The 16,839-nt window shown below is 38.7% G+C and overlaps 1 protein-coding gene, 1 non-coding gene and 1 pseudogene across 2 annotated transcripts; 1 reads left to right on the forward strand and 2 right to left on the reverse strand.

Moving 5' to 3' along the window:
* Positions 1-2,146: 2,146 nt before the first annotated feature.
* LOC113332769 lies at positions 2,147-11,933 on the forward strand (annotated as a pseudogene).
* A 375-nt stretch (positions 11,934-12,308) lies between these two features.
* Positions 12,309-12,381, reverse strand: TRNAR-CCU. The gene has a single exon. It is a non-coding gene; the product is annotated as a tRNA-Arg (tRNA).
* Positions 12,382-13,016: 635 nt separating this feature from the next.
* On the reverse strand, positions 13,017-16,117 carry LOC113332617 (protein disulfide-isomerase-like). The gene is made up of 11 exons (XM_026579139.1): positions 15,896-16,117; positions 15,751-15,781; positions 15,377-15,664; positions 15,089-15,274; positions 14,859-14,984; positions 14,639-14,776; positions 14,433-14,552; positions 14,226-14,343; positions 13,948-14,060; positions 13,581-13,802; positions 13,017-13,314 (listed from the first exon to the last, which is right to left on the reverse strand). The coding sequence occupies exons 1-10, from the start codon at positions 16,084-16,086 to the stop codon at positions 13,587-13,589; spliced, it is 1,527 nt and encodes a 508-aa protein (XP_026434924.1). The 5' UTR covers positions 16,087-16,117; the 3' UTR covers positions 13,017-13,314; positions 13,581-13,586.
* Positions 16,118-16,839: the final 722 nt, after the last annotated feature.

Genomic DNA, 16,839 nt, shown 5'->3' on the forward strand with positions numbered 1-16,839 from the left:
GTAAAGATATTAGCTTGAATCTTGAATCAGGTTTCATCTAACGGTGAATATTGATTGCTTTGTTCCAAAGTTATCAAACCCTGATTTGAAGACTATATAAGGAAGAACTCCAGCAACTGGGAAACCTAATCCCCACACCTCCTGTGTGATACTAATTGCGACTAGAGCCGATTCTCCTTTAACCTATGTTTTTCCTAAAACTATTATAGGTTAACGACTTAAAGACTTCATTGGGATTCTGAAGCCAGACCCAACTATTTTCTCTGTAGTTGCGTGTTCTAATCTTACTTTGTTATATCGTATTGAGTACTATCTTCTCTAAGAGTTTCTCGAGATTTATCTCCGATAGGTAAGATATAAAAAGTAGTCACAAAGCCCTTCGTCTCATTCTTTGTGATTCCACAATAACTTGGTCTACTACTGTATAGTTAAGTTATTGTGAGGTGATTGATATTTCTAGGATGTTCTTCGGGAATATAAGACCGAATTATCAATTGGTTCCTGTTCACCTTGATTTATCAAAGACGGAATAAAAACTTCGTAGGTATTTCTGTGGGAGACAGATTTATCTATTCTAATAGACTTTTCTGTATTAGACATATTTGTTTATCAAGTCTTCGACTTTGGGTCGTAGCAACTCTTAGTTGTGGGTGAGATCAACTAAGGGAATCAACTGCGTAGAGTCCTGCTGGGATTCAGAGACGTAAGGAACGCGACTATACCTTAATCAGTGTGAGATTGGTTAGCGCTCAACTACATTCCAATCCGAAGTTAACTTGTAGTAGGCTAGAGTTTGTAGCGGCTTAATATATCGTGGTGTTCAAATCTGGACTAGGTCCCGGGGTTTTTCTGCATATGCGGTTTCCTCATTAACAAAACTTCTGGTGTCTGAGTTATTTTTTTCCATATTATATTTTCTATATAACTGAAATATCAAAGGTTGTGCGTAGTTAAATCAATTGGTAAAAATCCAACCTTTGGTTGTTGATTGAAATTGATTGACGCCTGGATACTGGTTTTTGGTACCATCCAAGTTATTTCTCATATTGATCCGGCTCACAGATTTCTATCTGTTCGATTGCAGATCGATTTGAGAAATTGAGATATAACTCTTGGATATATTTTACTTGATTGAGTCTGACTGTCTAGTTGATTCTCTTGAGATTATATTGGAGTTAGTCCATACAAATTGCGTGATCGAAATATTGGGAGTGGTTGTTAGACCCCCGCTTTTTCAATTACTATAAACTGTGACGCCTCCTTTAAATTAAATTTAAGGCAAAGTGGAATTGGCTTACTAATTCATGATTTTGCAGGTGCTCATCGACATTCAAGATGCATCCACATATATGACGATCTAAATGCTGAAGAAGCAGAGTGTCATGTTATTCTGAAAGGTGTTCAATGGGATGTATCCCTTCAACTACAACATATCATAATAGAAACCGATTCACAGAATGTAGTTTCAGCAATAAACGGTGACTGCTCTAGTTTGTCTCGGCGGAACCACATTATTATTCAGGATATCGTATTTTATTTAAGCTGTGTTAGTGGTTGGCGATGTATGCATGTTGGTAGAGAGTGTAGTAAGCCAACAAACATGTTGGATAAGCATGTCAGAAAGTATGTAGTCTCTAATATTTGGAACTCTAATCCTCCACCCTCTTATTGGCAAGATTAATGGAGGATAAAACTAATGTAACTCTTTCATTAGATTCTTAATGAAAATTTTCTCTTAGTATAATTTTTTTTTTTTGACATGCTTACATAATTACAGATTTTTAAGCTTATATATATAAAAATTAACGTTTAGCCACATAGATGTTGGACTCTAGACAATTTAGTCCCGCCCTCTTAAATCTGGGATGGACTAATCCGTACTTTTTGACGCGTTTTTCGACTAAACCGTTTTGTTCCCCATATATACACGACCCAACGAACCAGGATTGAAACACTAATTGAACCGTTTGACTTAGACAGATAACTTTTCGAGTCGCTCAGGCCCGTTTTCAGAACATTGCATCCATCGGTCTGGCACGTCCTAAATTAGAAAGTTAAACATCAGTTGACTAACATAGTTGGGCTGAGTTAGCAATAATATTGGGTTGTTTAATCAAACTCCATTGTCAAATGGCGCGATCTAAAGACTACTAGAGTAGAGAGACAGGGGCAGAGAAATAGCCAACAAGAAAAACACACACAAAAAATCCCCCTTTTCATTTGATATTCCACAGTTAGGTATGTGATCTCAAACTTCCCATTTCTTCAATTTCCTCACTCACATTCTTATTTTTATTCCCAAATTCATCTAATTAAGCTCAGATTTCGGGAATTTTAGGTCAAGATCGGACGTGATGGAGCCAGACGTGAGTATAGAAAGCGGATGTATGATAAGAATCGCTGTAGTACCAATCGGAAAGATCCCACAGGCAGAGCTAAGAGAGTATATTTCCATGTTATCCCGGCATAGCAAAGTGGAACTCTCAGCCATCAGTTCTTTCTACACAGAACACCAGAAAAGTCCTTTCTCACACCAACCTTGGGACAATGGAAGTCTTAGATTCAAATTCGTGATTGGTGGTGCTGGTGGTGGTGTTGTTGGTTCACCATGGGAGGATTTCCAGTCTAATCGTAAGATCTTAGCTGTTATTGGTCTATGTCATTGCCCGTCATCTCCAGATCTTGATCTTGTCTCTGAGCAGTTCTCAGCTACTTGTAAGGGTTATACTTCTGCGCTGGTTGAGCGGTGCTTTGCGTTTTGCCCGGGGGATTCTCAGGTAGGATTTTTTGGATTGCATTTTGGAACTGTTTCACGTGAAATCAACTAATTTATGATGGTTCGAGCTGTTGCCATATTAGTACAGTTATTACTAATATGCTTAAATTTGAAGACGATTAAAATTGAAGACGAATTTGTTCATTACATGTTGATCTGTTGTATATCTGTGCAAGGGATTAGCTTAGAATTATATGTTATTATGCAAGTGCATACAAGCACCTGCCTAGACGCTGTCTCTATGTCCGGTGTTGACTGCAAATTGGGTTATCCTACTGATTTAGCATAAGAACCCTGACATATATTGTTTTGCTTGCAAGTAGAATCAAGTAAAATAGTTATTCTTCGGGACCTAAATCCTGTCAGGCTTTCTTTGTTCCTTCCCACTCCCTAGATCTATCAAACCCGAAGAAGTTAGGTGTTAACTAACCCACCTATAATCTTAAATTGATTCTTACATTTCCTGGTATAACCATAAGACGAATGAGAAAATCATTTTTTGGTTAATTGTGGGAACTTATGTGGAGTAAATATTTATACCGTTAGTAAATCATGTTCAAAAATAAATTTATGAAAGTTCCTAATTCGATCTCAGTCAAGCTGTCCACATGCATCACTATTTTCTTACATTATATTCCATTTATGTTTTTTGCCTACCTAGTAACTGGGTCTCCGCAGAGATATTGATATTTTGAACTTTACATTTATCTATGTTCAACATTTACTAATCTTGCTCCAGGGGGTGCTTCTTATCTGTTCATTGATCTTTCAGCTAACTTATTCACCTTACATGAGAGCCTAGCCAATTTTCCATTTCCATCTGTTATTTATTTGGATCTTATTTTCTCTTGCTTCAGTTAGAGAATGGGAGCAAAAGGGGTAACAATTTGGTCTTGTTCCCTCCTTCTGATCAGCGAACTCAAGAATTCCACTTGAATACGATGGTACAAGACATTGCGGCCTCATTGTTAATGGAATTTGAAAAATGGGTTCTTCAAGCAGAATCGGCTGGAACGATTTTAAAGACACCTTTAGACTCTCAAGCCAGTCTCAGCTCAGAGGAGGTCTATATTTTAGGTCTCCTATAGATTTGACTGTATTTCTTACTCTTTTGGAACTGAGCCTTGACAACTGTAATGAGATGTGATTCAGCACTGCAAATAGATCAGTCTAAATTGGTAAAACTGCAGGTAATCAAAGCTAAGAAACGAAGGTTGGGAAGGGCTCAGAAGACCATAGGAGACTATTGTTTATTGGCAGGGTCACCAGTTGATGCTAATGCACACTATTCCACAGCAATAGAACTTGCAAGGTTAACGGGGGATTTCTTCTGGTATGCTGGGGCTTTGGAAGGAAGTGTGTGCGCTTTACTGGTATGGTTATTATCTTCTAAAAAAATTTAGTGTATTGTGCATCTGTAGAGCATGGTTGATAATTATAATCCTCTTATAAAGTATTACCTGTTCTTGTGGTACATATGTAAAAAGAATCTTATTGTCTCTGTAAAGACCACAGTTGATTGGTTTTAACCATCCGGTCCGGGTGAAGTACCAGTCTAGAACACAGTGTTATGTGTTAGGTTTACTTCTAACCTGAGAATCTTCTGGTTGGACTCGTTGCTCACTAGATGCTTCAGAATGGCTTCACTTCTTTGTAACAGTGCCATGCTTGTCCATATTTAAACAAACCAACATGTTTTTTGAGAGCATTGAGTGACATGTCAAACAAACATAATTAGTAAGGAAATGCCCTGCACCCACTCCTGAATTATAATGTTAGACACCTTTGCCGCATCGGCTACCAACTAGCCAATTCCTTGTTATGAAGCTCAGAGGCCGTGTTCCTCTATCCATTTCTGATACTTTTTAAATTTTGATTCGGTAATTATATCAGTCCGTACTTCTTAACATCGTAAATTTACCATCTATAGCCGCATCCATGTGCAACTCCTAGCCACAGTTATTTTGTGTTAAGAAACTGAGGTTGTTAAGACATAAGGCATTGGGATTTTCCCCCTTGCGCACCCATCTGCTCCAAATTTCACTTTATTTTGTTTGAGTTATCCATTAAGTATCGAAGCGGATCGTTTTTCTTTCAATTAATTTCCATCTCTCACATTTATTCTGAATACTATCAGATGGATCGAATGGGTCAAAAAGATCCGGTTTTGGAGGAGGAGGTGAAATATCGCTATAACACGGTCATCGTGCATTATAGAAAGTCATTTATGCAAGACAACGCTCAAAGGTATAGATTGACTTTTAAATTTAGTTTTGTTGTAGTTAGCTGCTTTGATTTGTCAAAAATGTTACCGCTTTTAATTATGACTACTTGGTTCCGACATTGAGGGTCTGCTAAACAAATTTTGTGTGAAGAGATACATCGAATAGGTTACACTTGTAAAATTTTAAAGTAACACGCAACATCCGATATGCCTCTTAATATTGAAGTTTGATGGGGATGCTATTCTGTTAACGCCGATGTTTTTCCTTTAAACAATAGCAAATTCTTATTAATCGACATGGTTAAAATGCTGTGGAGACTTCCATAATTCTTACGAGGATTGAAAACTAAAGGTTTCCACCCAAAAAACAACAAAAATCTTTTAGATACCAACATACATTCTGCAGCATTCATCTTATTACACTCCCGAGTAACTTGGCACATCAGTGATCTTATGGTTTTCTGTGTTACATATATACGAAGTAGCTTTTCTTATTAGTAGATATTGCGATCTTTCTTACGTTTTCAATACTTTCTTATAGTTGTTTTACGATGGTCAATTTAACAAAAAAGATACTTGTTCCAAAATACTCTGCTTCTAAAGCAGTTGTTACTGCTTCTCTGCCTGGTAAGTTACCGTGGGTGGAATGGTGAAATGGGCTTAATATGATCATATGTTTTTACTACTTTTTAATAGTTGTTTTAGAATGCTCAATTTAACAAAGAAAAATATTTGTGCTGATATACTTTGCGCAGTTACTGCTTTTCTGAGTGGTAAGTTACCATGGGTGGTAACGCTGAAATCGGTTTGAATCTCTAAGTGTCTTTCTTGTATTACATTTACGCTATTTAGTTACTAAATTTTCACTAATCTTGCAAAATAAGTATATTTCACTAATCTAGTTACTAGATTTTCGCTGTGATATCACTTCCCCGGTCCCCCCTCTCTTCATTGATTGAAACCTCTTTTATTTACCAACTAATTTCGTGTTCTTCTTTACCTATGAGTATAGCGGTACACATATAGTTTTCAAACCCTAAAGAACAAGTGAATCCTCTATATCCAACATATGTTCTTATACGGTTATACCACGATCAGTTCATGAAAAGGTTGGCATCATTGTCCTCGGCCAAAGTCTGTTGACATAAGTTGTATATCCAAACAAAACAGATCCTTGTGGCACCAATTGGTATGATGGTGATGATAACATTTACCTTCATGCTCGCTAAGATATGTCTGTACAATTGATAATGTTTTATACTGCCTTAAGGAGAATGTAGGGATTTGAAGTCTTTTTTTTTCAATTCTGCATTGATATTGTTTGCGTCATGTACCCCTTCATTCGCTTTCTAATACCAGGATGGCTATTTGTTTGCAGAGTTTCGACCCTGAGCTTTGAACTAGAGGCAACTCTTAAATTGGCCAGATTTCTTTGCAGGTAACATTGTATGATTTTCTTTGTTTTGTCTTTTATATCTATTTCTTACCATATATTTTGACCAAAAGAGATTGTGATACTTTCTAAGCATAATAGCCACACCATTCTATTTTGGTTAGCTTGAATATTGTTGATTATCGCTATTTTGATTTTTGACAGACCTGAGCTAGCTAAGGAGGTGGTAGAGCTGTTAATGACTGCTGCAGATGGTGCAAATTCCTTGATTGATTCCAGTGATCGTCTAATATTGTATGTTGAAATAGCTCGTTTGTTTGGGACACTTGGTTATCAGCGCAAAGCTGCATTCTTCTCAAGGCAGGTTGCTCAGTTGTATTTGCAACAAGATGATTGCTTAGCTGCTATCAGTGCCATGCAAGTGTTGGCAATTACGACAAAAGCGTACCGCGTCGAAAGCAGAGCAAATAGCTCGAAGTCACCTTCTCTGTCTAATGTGAGTTCATGTGAACCTTTCCTTCTTGTCCCACATGTTCTCTTTTCCAATTTGATATGGAAAGATGGATAAAATTATGCCTAAAGTCGTTCATAAATCTATTTATTTTCGTTGTGCTTTGTTTGCACACTCCTTGAGGTCTACCCTTTCTTTTTCTTAGAGTGCATGCTTTGATAAAGAAATTTCCAAAGAAGAATACAATAGAAGAAGAAACTTAACTCACGTATCATATCCACTGCCATAGTGCCCCTACACCGTGATACCATTAAGAGTTCATCCCTTAATAGACTAACCTGAATGGCTAAAGGGTCTATCTACTCTGGCCATATTCTTTGCAGAAATCGAGGGTTAAGGGTCAGCCCTGTAGCCTATTATTGGTGGTACTCTATGTTATCAAAGGTGCCCTAGGCGCGCGAGTCGCCCAAGGGGCGCCTAGCAATAAAAGGCGCCAAGGCGCCAAAATATGAAAGATTTTTTTCTTTTCCCCTGGGCACCTAGGCGATGGGCTTGGCGCCTCGCCTCGCCTAGCGCCTAATACAACATAAGCGGTACTGATAACGTCCACCATATTCTTATTGTAGATCAAAAGCGCTAAACAAGCATGTTTTTCCTGGCCCTCTCTTTTTCTCTGCTCTTTATTGTTTTCTGGATTTCATGGGAACAGTAGTTTAATTATGTTCACTTCTGTCTTCTTATTGGAAGGAAATTAGGTTGAATCCTATTGACAATGGAAAAGTGCACCCGCAGTGCGTAGTCTCGCTGTTTGAATCACAATGGAGCACCCTGCAGATGGTTGTACTGAAAGAAATACTACTTTCTTCTATACGTGCTGGAGATCCTTTAGCTGCATGGAGTGCGGCAGCTCGTTTGCTTAGATCTTATTACCCTCTCATTACGCCTGCCGGGCAGAGTGGCCTTGCTAGTGCCCTTGCAAATTCTGCAGAGAGGCTACCATCAGGAACTCGCTGTGCAGATCCTGCCCTACCTTTCATAAGGTATCTCTGTCACCTTATTTTATTACTCCAGAAAACAATACAAGTTCATGTGTTCTTTTTTTCATACAGAGAATGGTATATCTGCAGTTGGTTTTTAGTTTTTTCATATATATTCACCAACTATCTAGGCTAAAGAGCTTAAAACCCAAAATTCTTATCATTGAGACCATCATTGCTTATATAATGTAATCGCAGATCTGGTGATGGAGCTCGAATGAGATTTATAGCATAAAGACATTGTAATGGAGCTCCAATGAGCCTAGGTGGCATCTTAGTGTTATGCTCTTACCATCTTGTCTTGTCATAATATAAAGTGTGCCATGGCTAACCTCTTCTAATGTGGACCACCTTTCGCTCGACGAAACAAACATAACTAGGATTTAATGATCAGGGTGATACATTCTTCTGATTTCTTTCAAGTCAAGATAACTTGCTAGGTATAGTTATTCACCTTTTGGTAAACATGGGAACTTCAATAAATTTCTTAGTTTGGTAAGATGATTTTCAATCAGTCTTAGAGATGCAGGCTATTAAAAATTTAAAAATAAATAAATTAGATCAATAATAAAGAACACGCAAAAAACTAGGAAACATTAGACTCTGGAGAGTTTAAAAGAGGGAAGCAATGGGTGAAATTTGAACGCAGCAGCTGATGCTGTAAACAATCACTTTTAAGAGCTCCATCAGTAGTTGACTGAACTAGTTCTGTGAGTGTGTGTTGCAAATGAGATCATCCCAAGACTTAGCCTCATCAGAGCCTTGTTGTTGAAGGGAATTCACTGTTAATTTTAAGCAAATTTGGGAGGTTCTTGTTGGCGTTAGAAACTTAGAATGATGGGATGTTAGGCGAGGATGATGATCTACCTGGTGAGCAGAAAATCCTTACCAAAACCAGCCTCTAGATAGTCTCCATCTGGGTATGCTGGTCAACTTCACCTCTTCCCTGTATGTATATGGTTCTTCTACTTTGCTTGTGGAGTTGGTTAATTAAGTTGGTTTCTTTCCAGGGAATAGAGATATTTCGTCTCTTACTTCTTGTTATTTTTCTTCCCTTCTCCTGCATATGAAAGATATATGAGCAACTCTTCATGCAAATTGCAAATGCTACACATATTTATGTTGTAAAGTGAAGAATATGAATGATCACTTCGAAATTAGTTATAGAAATTGGTAATACTGACTTTTGTTTTTCATTGCTTCAAGGTTACATTCGTTTCCTCTCCATCCTTCCCAAATGGATTTAGTAAAGCGCAATCAGGGTAAAGAAGAATGGTGGCTGGGTTCTGCTCCTTCTGGACCTTTCATTTACACACCATTTAGCAAAGGAGAGCCGATAGATAGCAGCAAGCAGGACGTGGTTTGGATAATAGGGGAATATTCAAGTGTTGGTTGAGTTGGCGAATCCTTGTGGTTTTGATTTGATCGTCGACAGCCTTTTCTTTCTGTCCACTCTGGAAATTTTGATGCTTTTCCCATAAGTGTGAGTCTTCCACCCAATTCAGCAAAAGTGATCACTTTATCAGGGATTCCAACTGCAGCAGGCTCAGTGGCAATTCCTGGCTGCATTATCCACTGTTTTGGTGTTATTACAGAACATCTTTTCAGGGATGTTGATAACTTGCTCCTTGGAGCAGCACAAGGGCTTGTGCTTTCTGATCCTTTCCGTTGCTGTGGCTCCCCGACTTTAAGAAACGTATCAATTCCGAATATTTCTGTGATACCTCCTTTACCTCTGCTTGTGTCTCATGTGGTTGGAGGCGATGGTGCGGCGATCTTGTATGAGGGTGAAATTCGTGATGTGTGGATTAGATTTGCAAATGCAGGAACAGTTCCTGTTGAACAAGCACACATATCACTCTCAGGCAAAAATCAAGATGCTGTTATTTCTGTCGAATACGACATTATGAAATCAGCCCTTCCAATAAAACCAGGTGAGGAAGTGACAATACCTGTGACTATAAAAGCCTGGCAACTTAGCATGGGGGATCCTGATTATGCTTCTGGCAAAAATACCTACGGGAGCAGGGTGCCAAGGGATGGAAGCAGTCCCATGTTGGTAATTCATTATGCAGGTTCACTTTCCACCATTACCAATTATAAGGAAATTTTGTATCTGTTTTTCTTGCCAGGGTCAATAGTGTTTGCTGGGCCAATCAAAAGGTTGTTTTCAATGTTTAACATCATTCTGCTTTTCTTGCCAGGGCCACTTGCACTTCCTGGGGAAGCCTCAGCGGATGGGTCTGCTGTCCCCCCTGGTAGACGTTTAGTCGTGCCTTTGCACATTTGTGTTTTGCAGGGCCTGTCTTCTGTAAAGGCTCGTTTGCTTTCAATGGAAATTCCTGCTCATGTAAGTGAAACGCTTCCAAAACCAGCTTATGTGGAGGAAAGTTTGATTGAAGAACACACTTTTCCTGGAAATACAACTGATAGCTTGGTAAAGATTGACCCCTATAGAGGCAGTTGGGGTCTACGCCTTCTTGAACTGGAGCTGTCCAATCCAACTGATGTTGTGTTCGAAATAAGCGTATCTGTGCAAGTGGAAAATCCTAGTAAAGAGGATAGCTTGACTTCTGTCGAGCATGATGTTGCTGACTTTGGTTACCCCAAAACTAGAATTGACAGGGATTATTCTGCAAGAGTATTGATTCCATTGGAGCATTTTAAACTTCCTGTTCTTGATGGATCCTTTTTCTTAAAGGATTCTTCAAACATAGACGAAACAATTGGTAGCAGAAATTCAAGTTTTTCGGAGAAGAATATAAAGGCTGAACTAAATGCTTCTATCAAGAATTTGATTTCTAGAATAAAAGTCAAATGGCAATCTGGGCGAAACAGTTCGGGGGAATTGAATATCAAGGAAGCAATACAAGCAGCTCTGCAAACATCTGTCATGGATATACTGCTACCAGACCCGTTAACATTTGGATTCAGGCTGAATAAAAATGAGACTGTACCTGCCGATCATTTGGGTTCCCCAAAAGAACCCACCCTTGAACTTAACTCGAAGGGCTGCAGAGGCTCTATATTAGCTCACGACATGACTCCCATGGAGATTCTTGTTCGTAACAACACAAGGGAATCGATTAGGATGAACCTAAGTGTTACTTGTAGAGATGTAGCTGGGGAGAATTGTATTGAAGGTGACAAAGCTACTGTCCTTTGGGCCGGTATGTTTTCTAACACGTGGCCAATATCCTTGAATATCGCACCTATCCTCTCCTTTGATTTTGCGAAAAAAACATCCTTGTTTTCATACTGTTTGATCTTGGGCTACACTCGAACTGAACATGCTGTCTTTATACACTGGGAATTCCCCACATGTTCTTTCTTATTCTTTCGAATTATGGATTTTGAATGTCCTGAGTGTCCCTATACACTGGGAATATTGCTCTTATGTTTGTTAATTCCTTCCAATTACGAATAATATCTTTTTACATTTGCCAACCAACAATTATTATTAATTCATTTATCTTGATTCTCTTGTAGGAGTTTTGAGTGGGATCAGTGTGGAAGTTCCGCCTCTTGAAGAAATCAAGCATTCCTTTCGATGTATTTCCTTGTACCTGGTGAGTACACATTGCTGGCTGCTGCTGTGATTGATGATCCGAATGACATCCTCAGAGCCCGCGCTAAAACTTCTTCTGATGAACCTGTCTTTTGTCGTGGACCTCCTTTCCATCTACTTGTCCTCGGCACTGCTTAATACCATCATCATTTTCTCTCTCTTTTTTTTGGGGTGGGATGGGAAGGAAGTGAGTTGCTTGCTGTCGTGTTTTTGCCGGTTTGGGGGTCAGTTATGCCCATTTAGTAGTTAGTACGAGAGCGTGTAAATGTAGAAGAAAAAAAAGGTTATCCATTCTGCAGGAGACCTATTTGAAGCACCTCATTTATAATTGTAGGAATTACTGGCTAGTCCAGTTCTAGCACACCCAGTTAATGGCTAGTCCACCCGTGGAAAAGATTTACTTTCTAGTACTCTCCAGTCCAAAAACTTCGTGGAGACTATAAAGTGTATTTTATAAATTCCTAAAACATCCTTTCAGGTCTAATTAGTATCAACACATGTAAACGTTAGTAGTAGTATGTTACTACAAACTAGTAGTATCAATACGGTGATACTACATATTAATATGTACTGTACTAGTAGTAACAAAAATATCTTATTGTTACTAGTAAATTATGTAACTACTTTACTATACTAAACTAGTATACTAGTAAACTAGTACTAGTAGTAAAATATGTAGTATCAATACATAACAATAATATGTAGTATCAATATATAACATACTACATATCAAACATACTACATATCACTACATAACATATGTATTATTATAATAAGTGTTTGATAAAAACTGAAGTGTTCTCTCTTTGCAAATTCTTGACTACAAGAATAAGTTTATACGGCATTAACAACAGCGTGCCGCGCCAGGTAGGGGTCGAACCTACGACTTTCTGCTTAGGAAACAGACACTCTATCCACTGAGCTACAGGCGCTAGTGCGAGCATACTACTTCCATTTGATAATAGTGCATCAGGATTACAAGACGCTGAAGATTTGTACGACTTTCTGCTTAGGAAACAGACGCTCTATCCACTGAGCTACAGGCGCTAGTGCGATCATACTACCATTTGATAATAGTGCCATCCGGATTACAAGACGCTGAAGATTTGTCCACTGAAGTAACGAAAGCATATAAAGTAGTAGGAGGAAAGATATTATCACCGTTAATATGCTGAAGTCATTAGGATACGTCTGGCTTTATACGAATCTAAAATTTCGAGGATAGCAAACTAAGAGCCAAATTTTCTTGAATTTTACAGATATTATTAAGCAGTTGCTTCTGTGATCACTGACAGCTCGACTACGAAAAGAGGGAAGTCTGATGTAGTTCGTTAAGCCGCGTGCACTTAGTGAAGTTATTGCTTCTCTGATAACAGTGTCCCTCAAACCAAAACTGGACACCTACTAACCTCCTACGAAGATCAGCTCAAGTATACATGAGATGAGTAGTCTTCAAAGAGATTTGACAGGTATTTGTTGCTAGCTCTCAATGTCGATTTTTCATAATTCATCTACTCCGCATTTACTAACTGATTGAGATGCCAAAAGATTTAAGTAAGAAAAGAACTAAGCAAGCAAGAGATGATTTATATTATAGCTCAGACAAAAACGGAAGGTACTTTTGCTGTAATAGAAGTAAAACTACTAGTCTAATCTAAGAACTAATGTTACAAGCGTAAAACAATCTCTTCATTTATTCAGAAACAACAATAATAAGAGATTTGCTTGAGAAAAATTTGGTGCGCGCAAGCTTTCCACTACTGGTAGTTGAACAAATACCCCATACTAGCCATTGTAGCTGGACTAGCGGATGTGTCTTTCTATTGGATTCTCTTCTCTAACTTACAGCAAGCCACTACCTCTACCTGCAAAGAAATAAAAAGAGATGCAAGGTCAGCGGAAGCTTCAGATGCTCTGTAGTACCAAAACTAGCCGAAAGTGACAAAAAGTATGGACATGTATCTATCTGTTGCCCCTTGGCGTTGTGATGCTAGCAGATCAAAAATGCTGGAGCAAAGCGCGAGCAAATTTTTTTCACTAGATAAACCATCATTATTGCGCCTGGCAGCGCCCCTAACAGTATAAAAAACGTGTATTCTGTTTTAGCAGGACATTAAGATGGAACACACACCTCTGATTACAGCTCATCTTTAACGGCGTCAAGCTCCACAGGCTTGGTAGCCTCATCTGGCTTGACAGTTGTTTCCTTATTCTTCTCAATAAAGTCGATGATATCCTCCTTTGTTCTGCCCCCATCGTACTGCACTGCGATGCCAGATGGTGATTTAAAGTACAAAGTCGGGTAACCTTTAACCTCGAATTTATTGGCAGGGAAGTCATTGGTAGTGGCATCCTATGGAGCAAATGATAGGAGAACAAGATTGTTAGCAAAAACCATTTGACAGTTTATATAAAGAATTACAATTTATATGCAATGCGGATTTTTCTTACTACATTAGAGAACTGCTTTATTTATAACAGGTCTAAAAAGAACTTACGAGCTTAGCAATAATAACATCGGGATCACTTTGGAATGATACAGCAACTTCCTCTAGGATCGGAGCCAATGTCTTGCAATGTCCACACCATGGTGCATAAAACTTGAGCAGAACTGCAAAATAGGAAACATTAACTTGCTGAATGCTACAATACACACATGATGGATAAGAAATTAGAGTGTTATGTTTTGAGTGCTAATTCCATTCGTTATAAATCACTCCAATAGAAACAAATACTACAATTATTATCAAGGCAATAAATATCCGTATGCACGCACCATTCTTTCCAGAATTGAAGAAAACATCTTCGACATTGTCTCCAACGACCACCTTGACTGGTTCATCGTTAACCTTTGGGATAGGCTCTGACTTTCTGAATGGCTTCACATTGCCGTTCTGCTTGTCAAATCAGAAAAGTTACAAATGGATGTAACCGCATATTAAACACCAAATGCAGGAAATAAAGGATGAAGAAAAACAATCACCAGGTATTCCTTAATCCAAGGTTCAATTTGATCTGCCTCCAAGTTTTCTTTTAGATACTTCTCCTTATTGGTATTTTGTACGACGATGAGAGGTACCTGGTCTGCTTTCAGGCCAAAATACTGCCCGTTCACATACAGTCCACAAGTTAACAGACGTTCGGTATATCAACATATATGACAAGTGAATGACCAAGATTTTAACTAACCTGGAGAGCACGTCCACTAGTTTCAAGATCACCCATTAAAAAGCTTACCCCTTTCCCTTTTTGGTTCTTGGCAACCTCTTGGAATTTCGATTTGATAGCATCAGAAAGCTCACCACTGAAGTTGAGGAACAACATAACCTATCCATTTTCGGCACCAATTAGATAACCTCAATTGCAAGAATGTTATCAGATTAGCACTCATTTAAAAAAAGTAATGTACCTTGGCATTGGGGTTGTTAAAGAATTTGCTAACATATGGCTGGTTTTTAGGGTCACTGTCGAATTGAGTAACAAGAGGCACATCGGCTTCACCAAGGAACTTCTCCAATGCATCCACATTAAAATCCTACAAGAATAACCGCAAAATTAACTTCACAAGAAAAGAAGCAGTAAATCAAGCACATGAAAGGAAAAGGCAAATAGTTTATGAGTAAGATCCAGAGATCGTACCTGCGAATCAACGAAAAGTTCGTCAAAAGGCTTCAAAAATCTAACAGTTGGCACTTTCACATCACCTCCTCTTGGAAGAAACTTAGCATCTAGTGTATGACCAAAATCATATTCGGACCGCAACTTCTCAGCTAGAGTTATGAAGTTCTCAAATTCCTTCCCAGAAAATTTTGGAAACACCCCAACCTTAAAAAGAAATGCAAAAACATTAGGAATGCGGATCAGGTAATGCGGATCAGGTAATGCGGATCGACCAAATGAAAGAGGCGCGCGGGGAGAGTATCTTACCACAAACACTTTGCTGTCACTGATTAGACTGCTAGCATCTTCTGCAGAACTTATTGCAGCTGATGCTGGGCCAACTTGTTTCTTCAAGTATTCAACGATACCATCTGCTACTCTTGGACCCTTGTAGTCAGTTATATCCTTTCCTCCATTTCTTGCGATCTTAAGAGTGGGGAAACCACCAACATTAAATTCAGTTGCTAGTGCTTTGTTTGATTCTTCGTTGGCGTCAATCTTTGCAAGAACAATTGGAGGGTCGTGACTGCTCAATAAAGCTGCAGCTTTCTCGTACTGCAAAAACATAAAACCAAGGAGAAAATCTGTGTCAAATCTTGAAAAAAATGGATCCTTCAAGTTTTCTTATATTTGAAGGTTACCTCTGGAGCAAGACTTTTGCAATGCCCACACCTGTCATGGATGTAAAGAAAACACAAGAATCACATCAGAACTCACACTGTCATCAGATCGTAATAAGACAAAGATTTTGAACTCAAGTAACTAAATAATAAGAAGAAACCTTACCAAGGAGCATAGAATTCAAGGACAATGAAGTCATGTTTCTTGATGGTGTCATGAAAGTTAGTGTGATCAAGTGTCAAAACAGATTCAACAACTTTAGCACCACCTTCTTCTTCAGCAGCAGAGATTAATCTTGGTGATGAGATACATAGGATTAAAGCTAATACCACACTGAAAAAGTTTGAGAGCTTCATTGTTACTACTGTGCTAAGTAGACAACAACCAGTTGCAAGTGAGATTTATATAGTAAAAGTCAGCTGAGAGAGAATATAGCAAAAGGGTAGAGACTGGACAGTAACGTTTTAACGGGAGGAAAGACCGTTCTGGCATTCCCCAAAAACGCCGTTACAGGCAATAACGGCCAGTTACTGTCAGGGGTCATTACGGCCTTTATAACCTGTCGATAACATCTGACTAATAGACAGTTGTAAGGGCATTTTAGACTAGTTGGCATTTGGCGGAGATAGAGATGATTTTTGGAGGTAGGACTTGGATGCTTTCTTTCCCTATGACCTCGTGCTTTTCATCTTAACCCTCTATCTGGAAATTGTGATCTTTGAGTTGCGCAGCGGTCAGTTAAACAGCTATGAGCTATGGATCAGTCCTTTGTGATATGTCATAGGGAAAAAAGATTGGTAGCAAATTCTGGGAATGGGGTAACTGACATTTTCGGCTCATCACCACACAAGGACCTTAGCACCGGACTATAGAGTCACCTGCACTATACACGGTTAATATATAATTTATCAACTTCGACCGCCGTGAGGATTCATTTTTTTCTCCCTTGTGGTCACTGCACGTGAAATCATTTAATTGTCTGTTTGTTTTTTTGTTTTTGTTTTTTTTTCTTTCTTGGGTCTTTCGAGAAACTGAGATCTAAGCAGACTGCTAGTTTGATCCCCATTGTCTGCCATGACTTTTCATTTATGAAGTCAGTCTGTGTAATG

This window comes from Papaver somniferum, unplaced genomic scaffold (assembly GCF_003573695.1).
Source record: "Papaver somniferum cultivar HN1 unplaced genomic scaffold, ASM357369v1 unplaced-scaffold_132, whole genome shotgun sequence".
In the NCBI taxonomy this organism is placed as follows: Eukaryota; Viridiplantae; Streptophyta; class Magnoliopsida; order Ranunculales; family Papaveraceae; genus Papaver; species Papaver somniferum.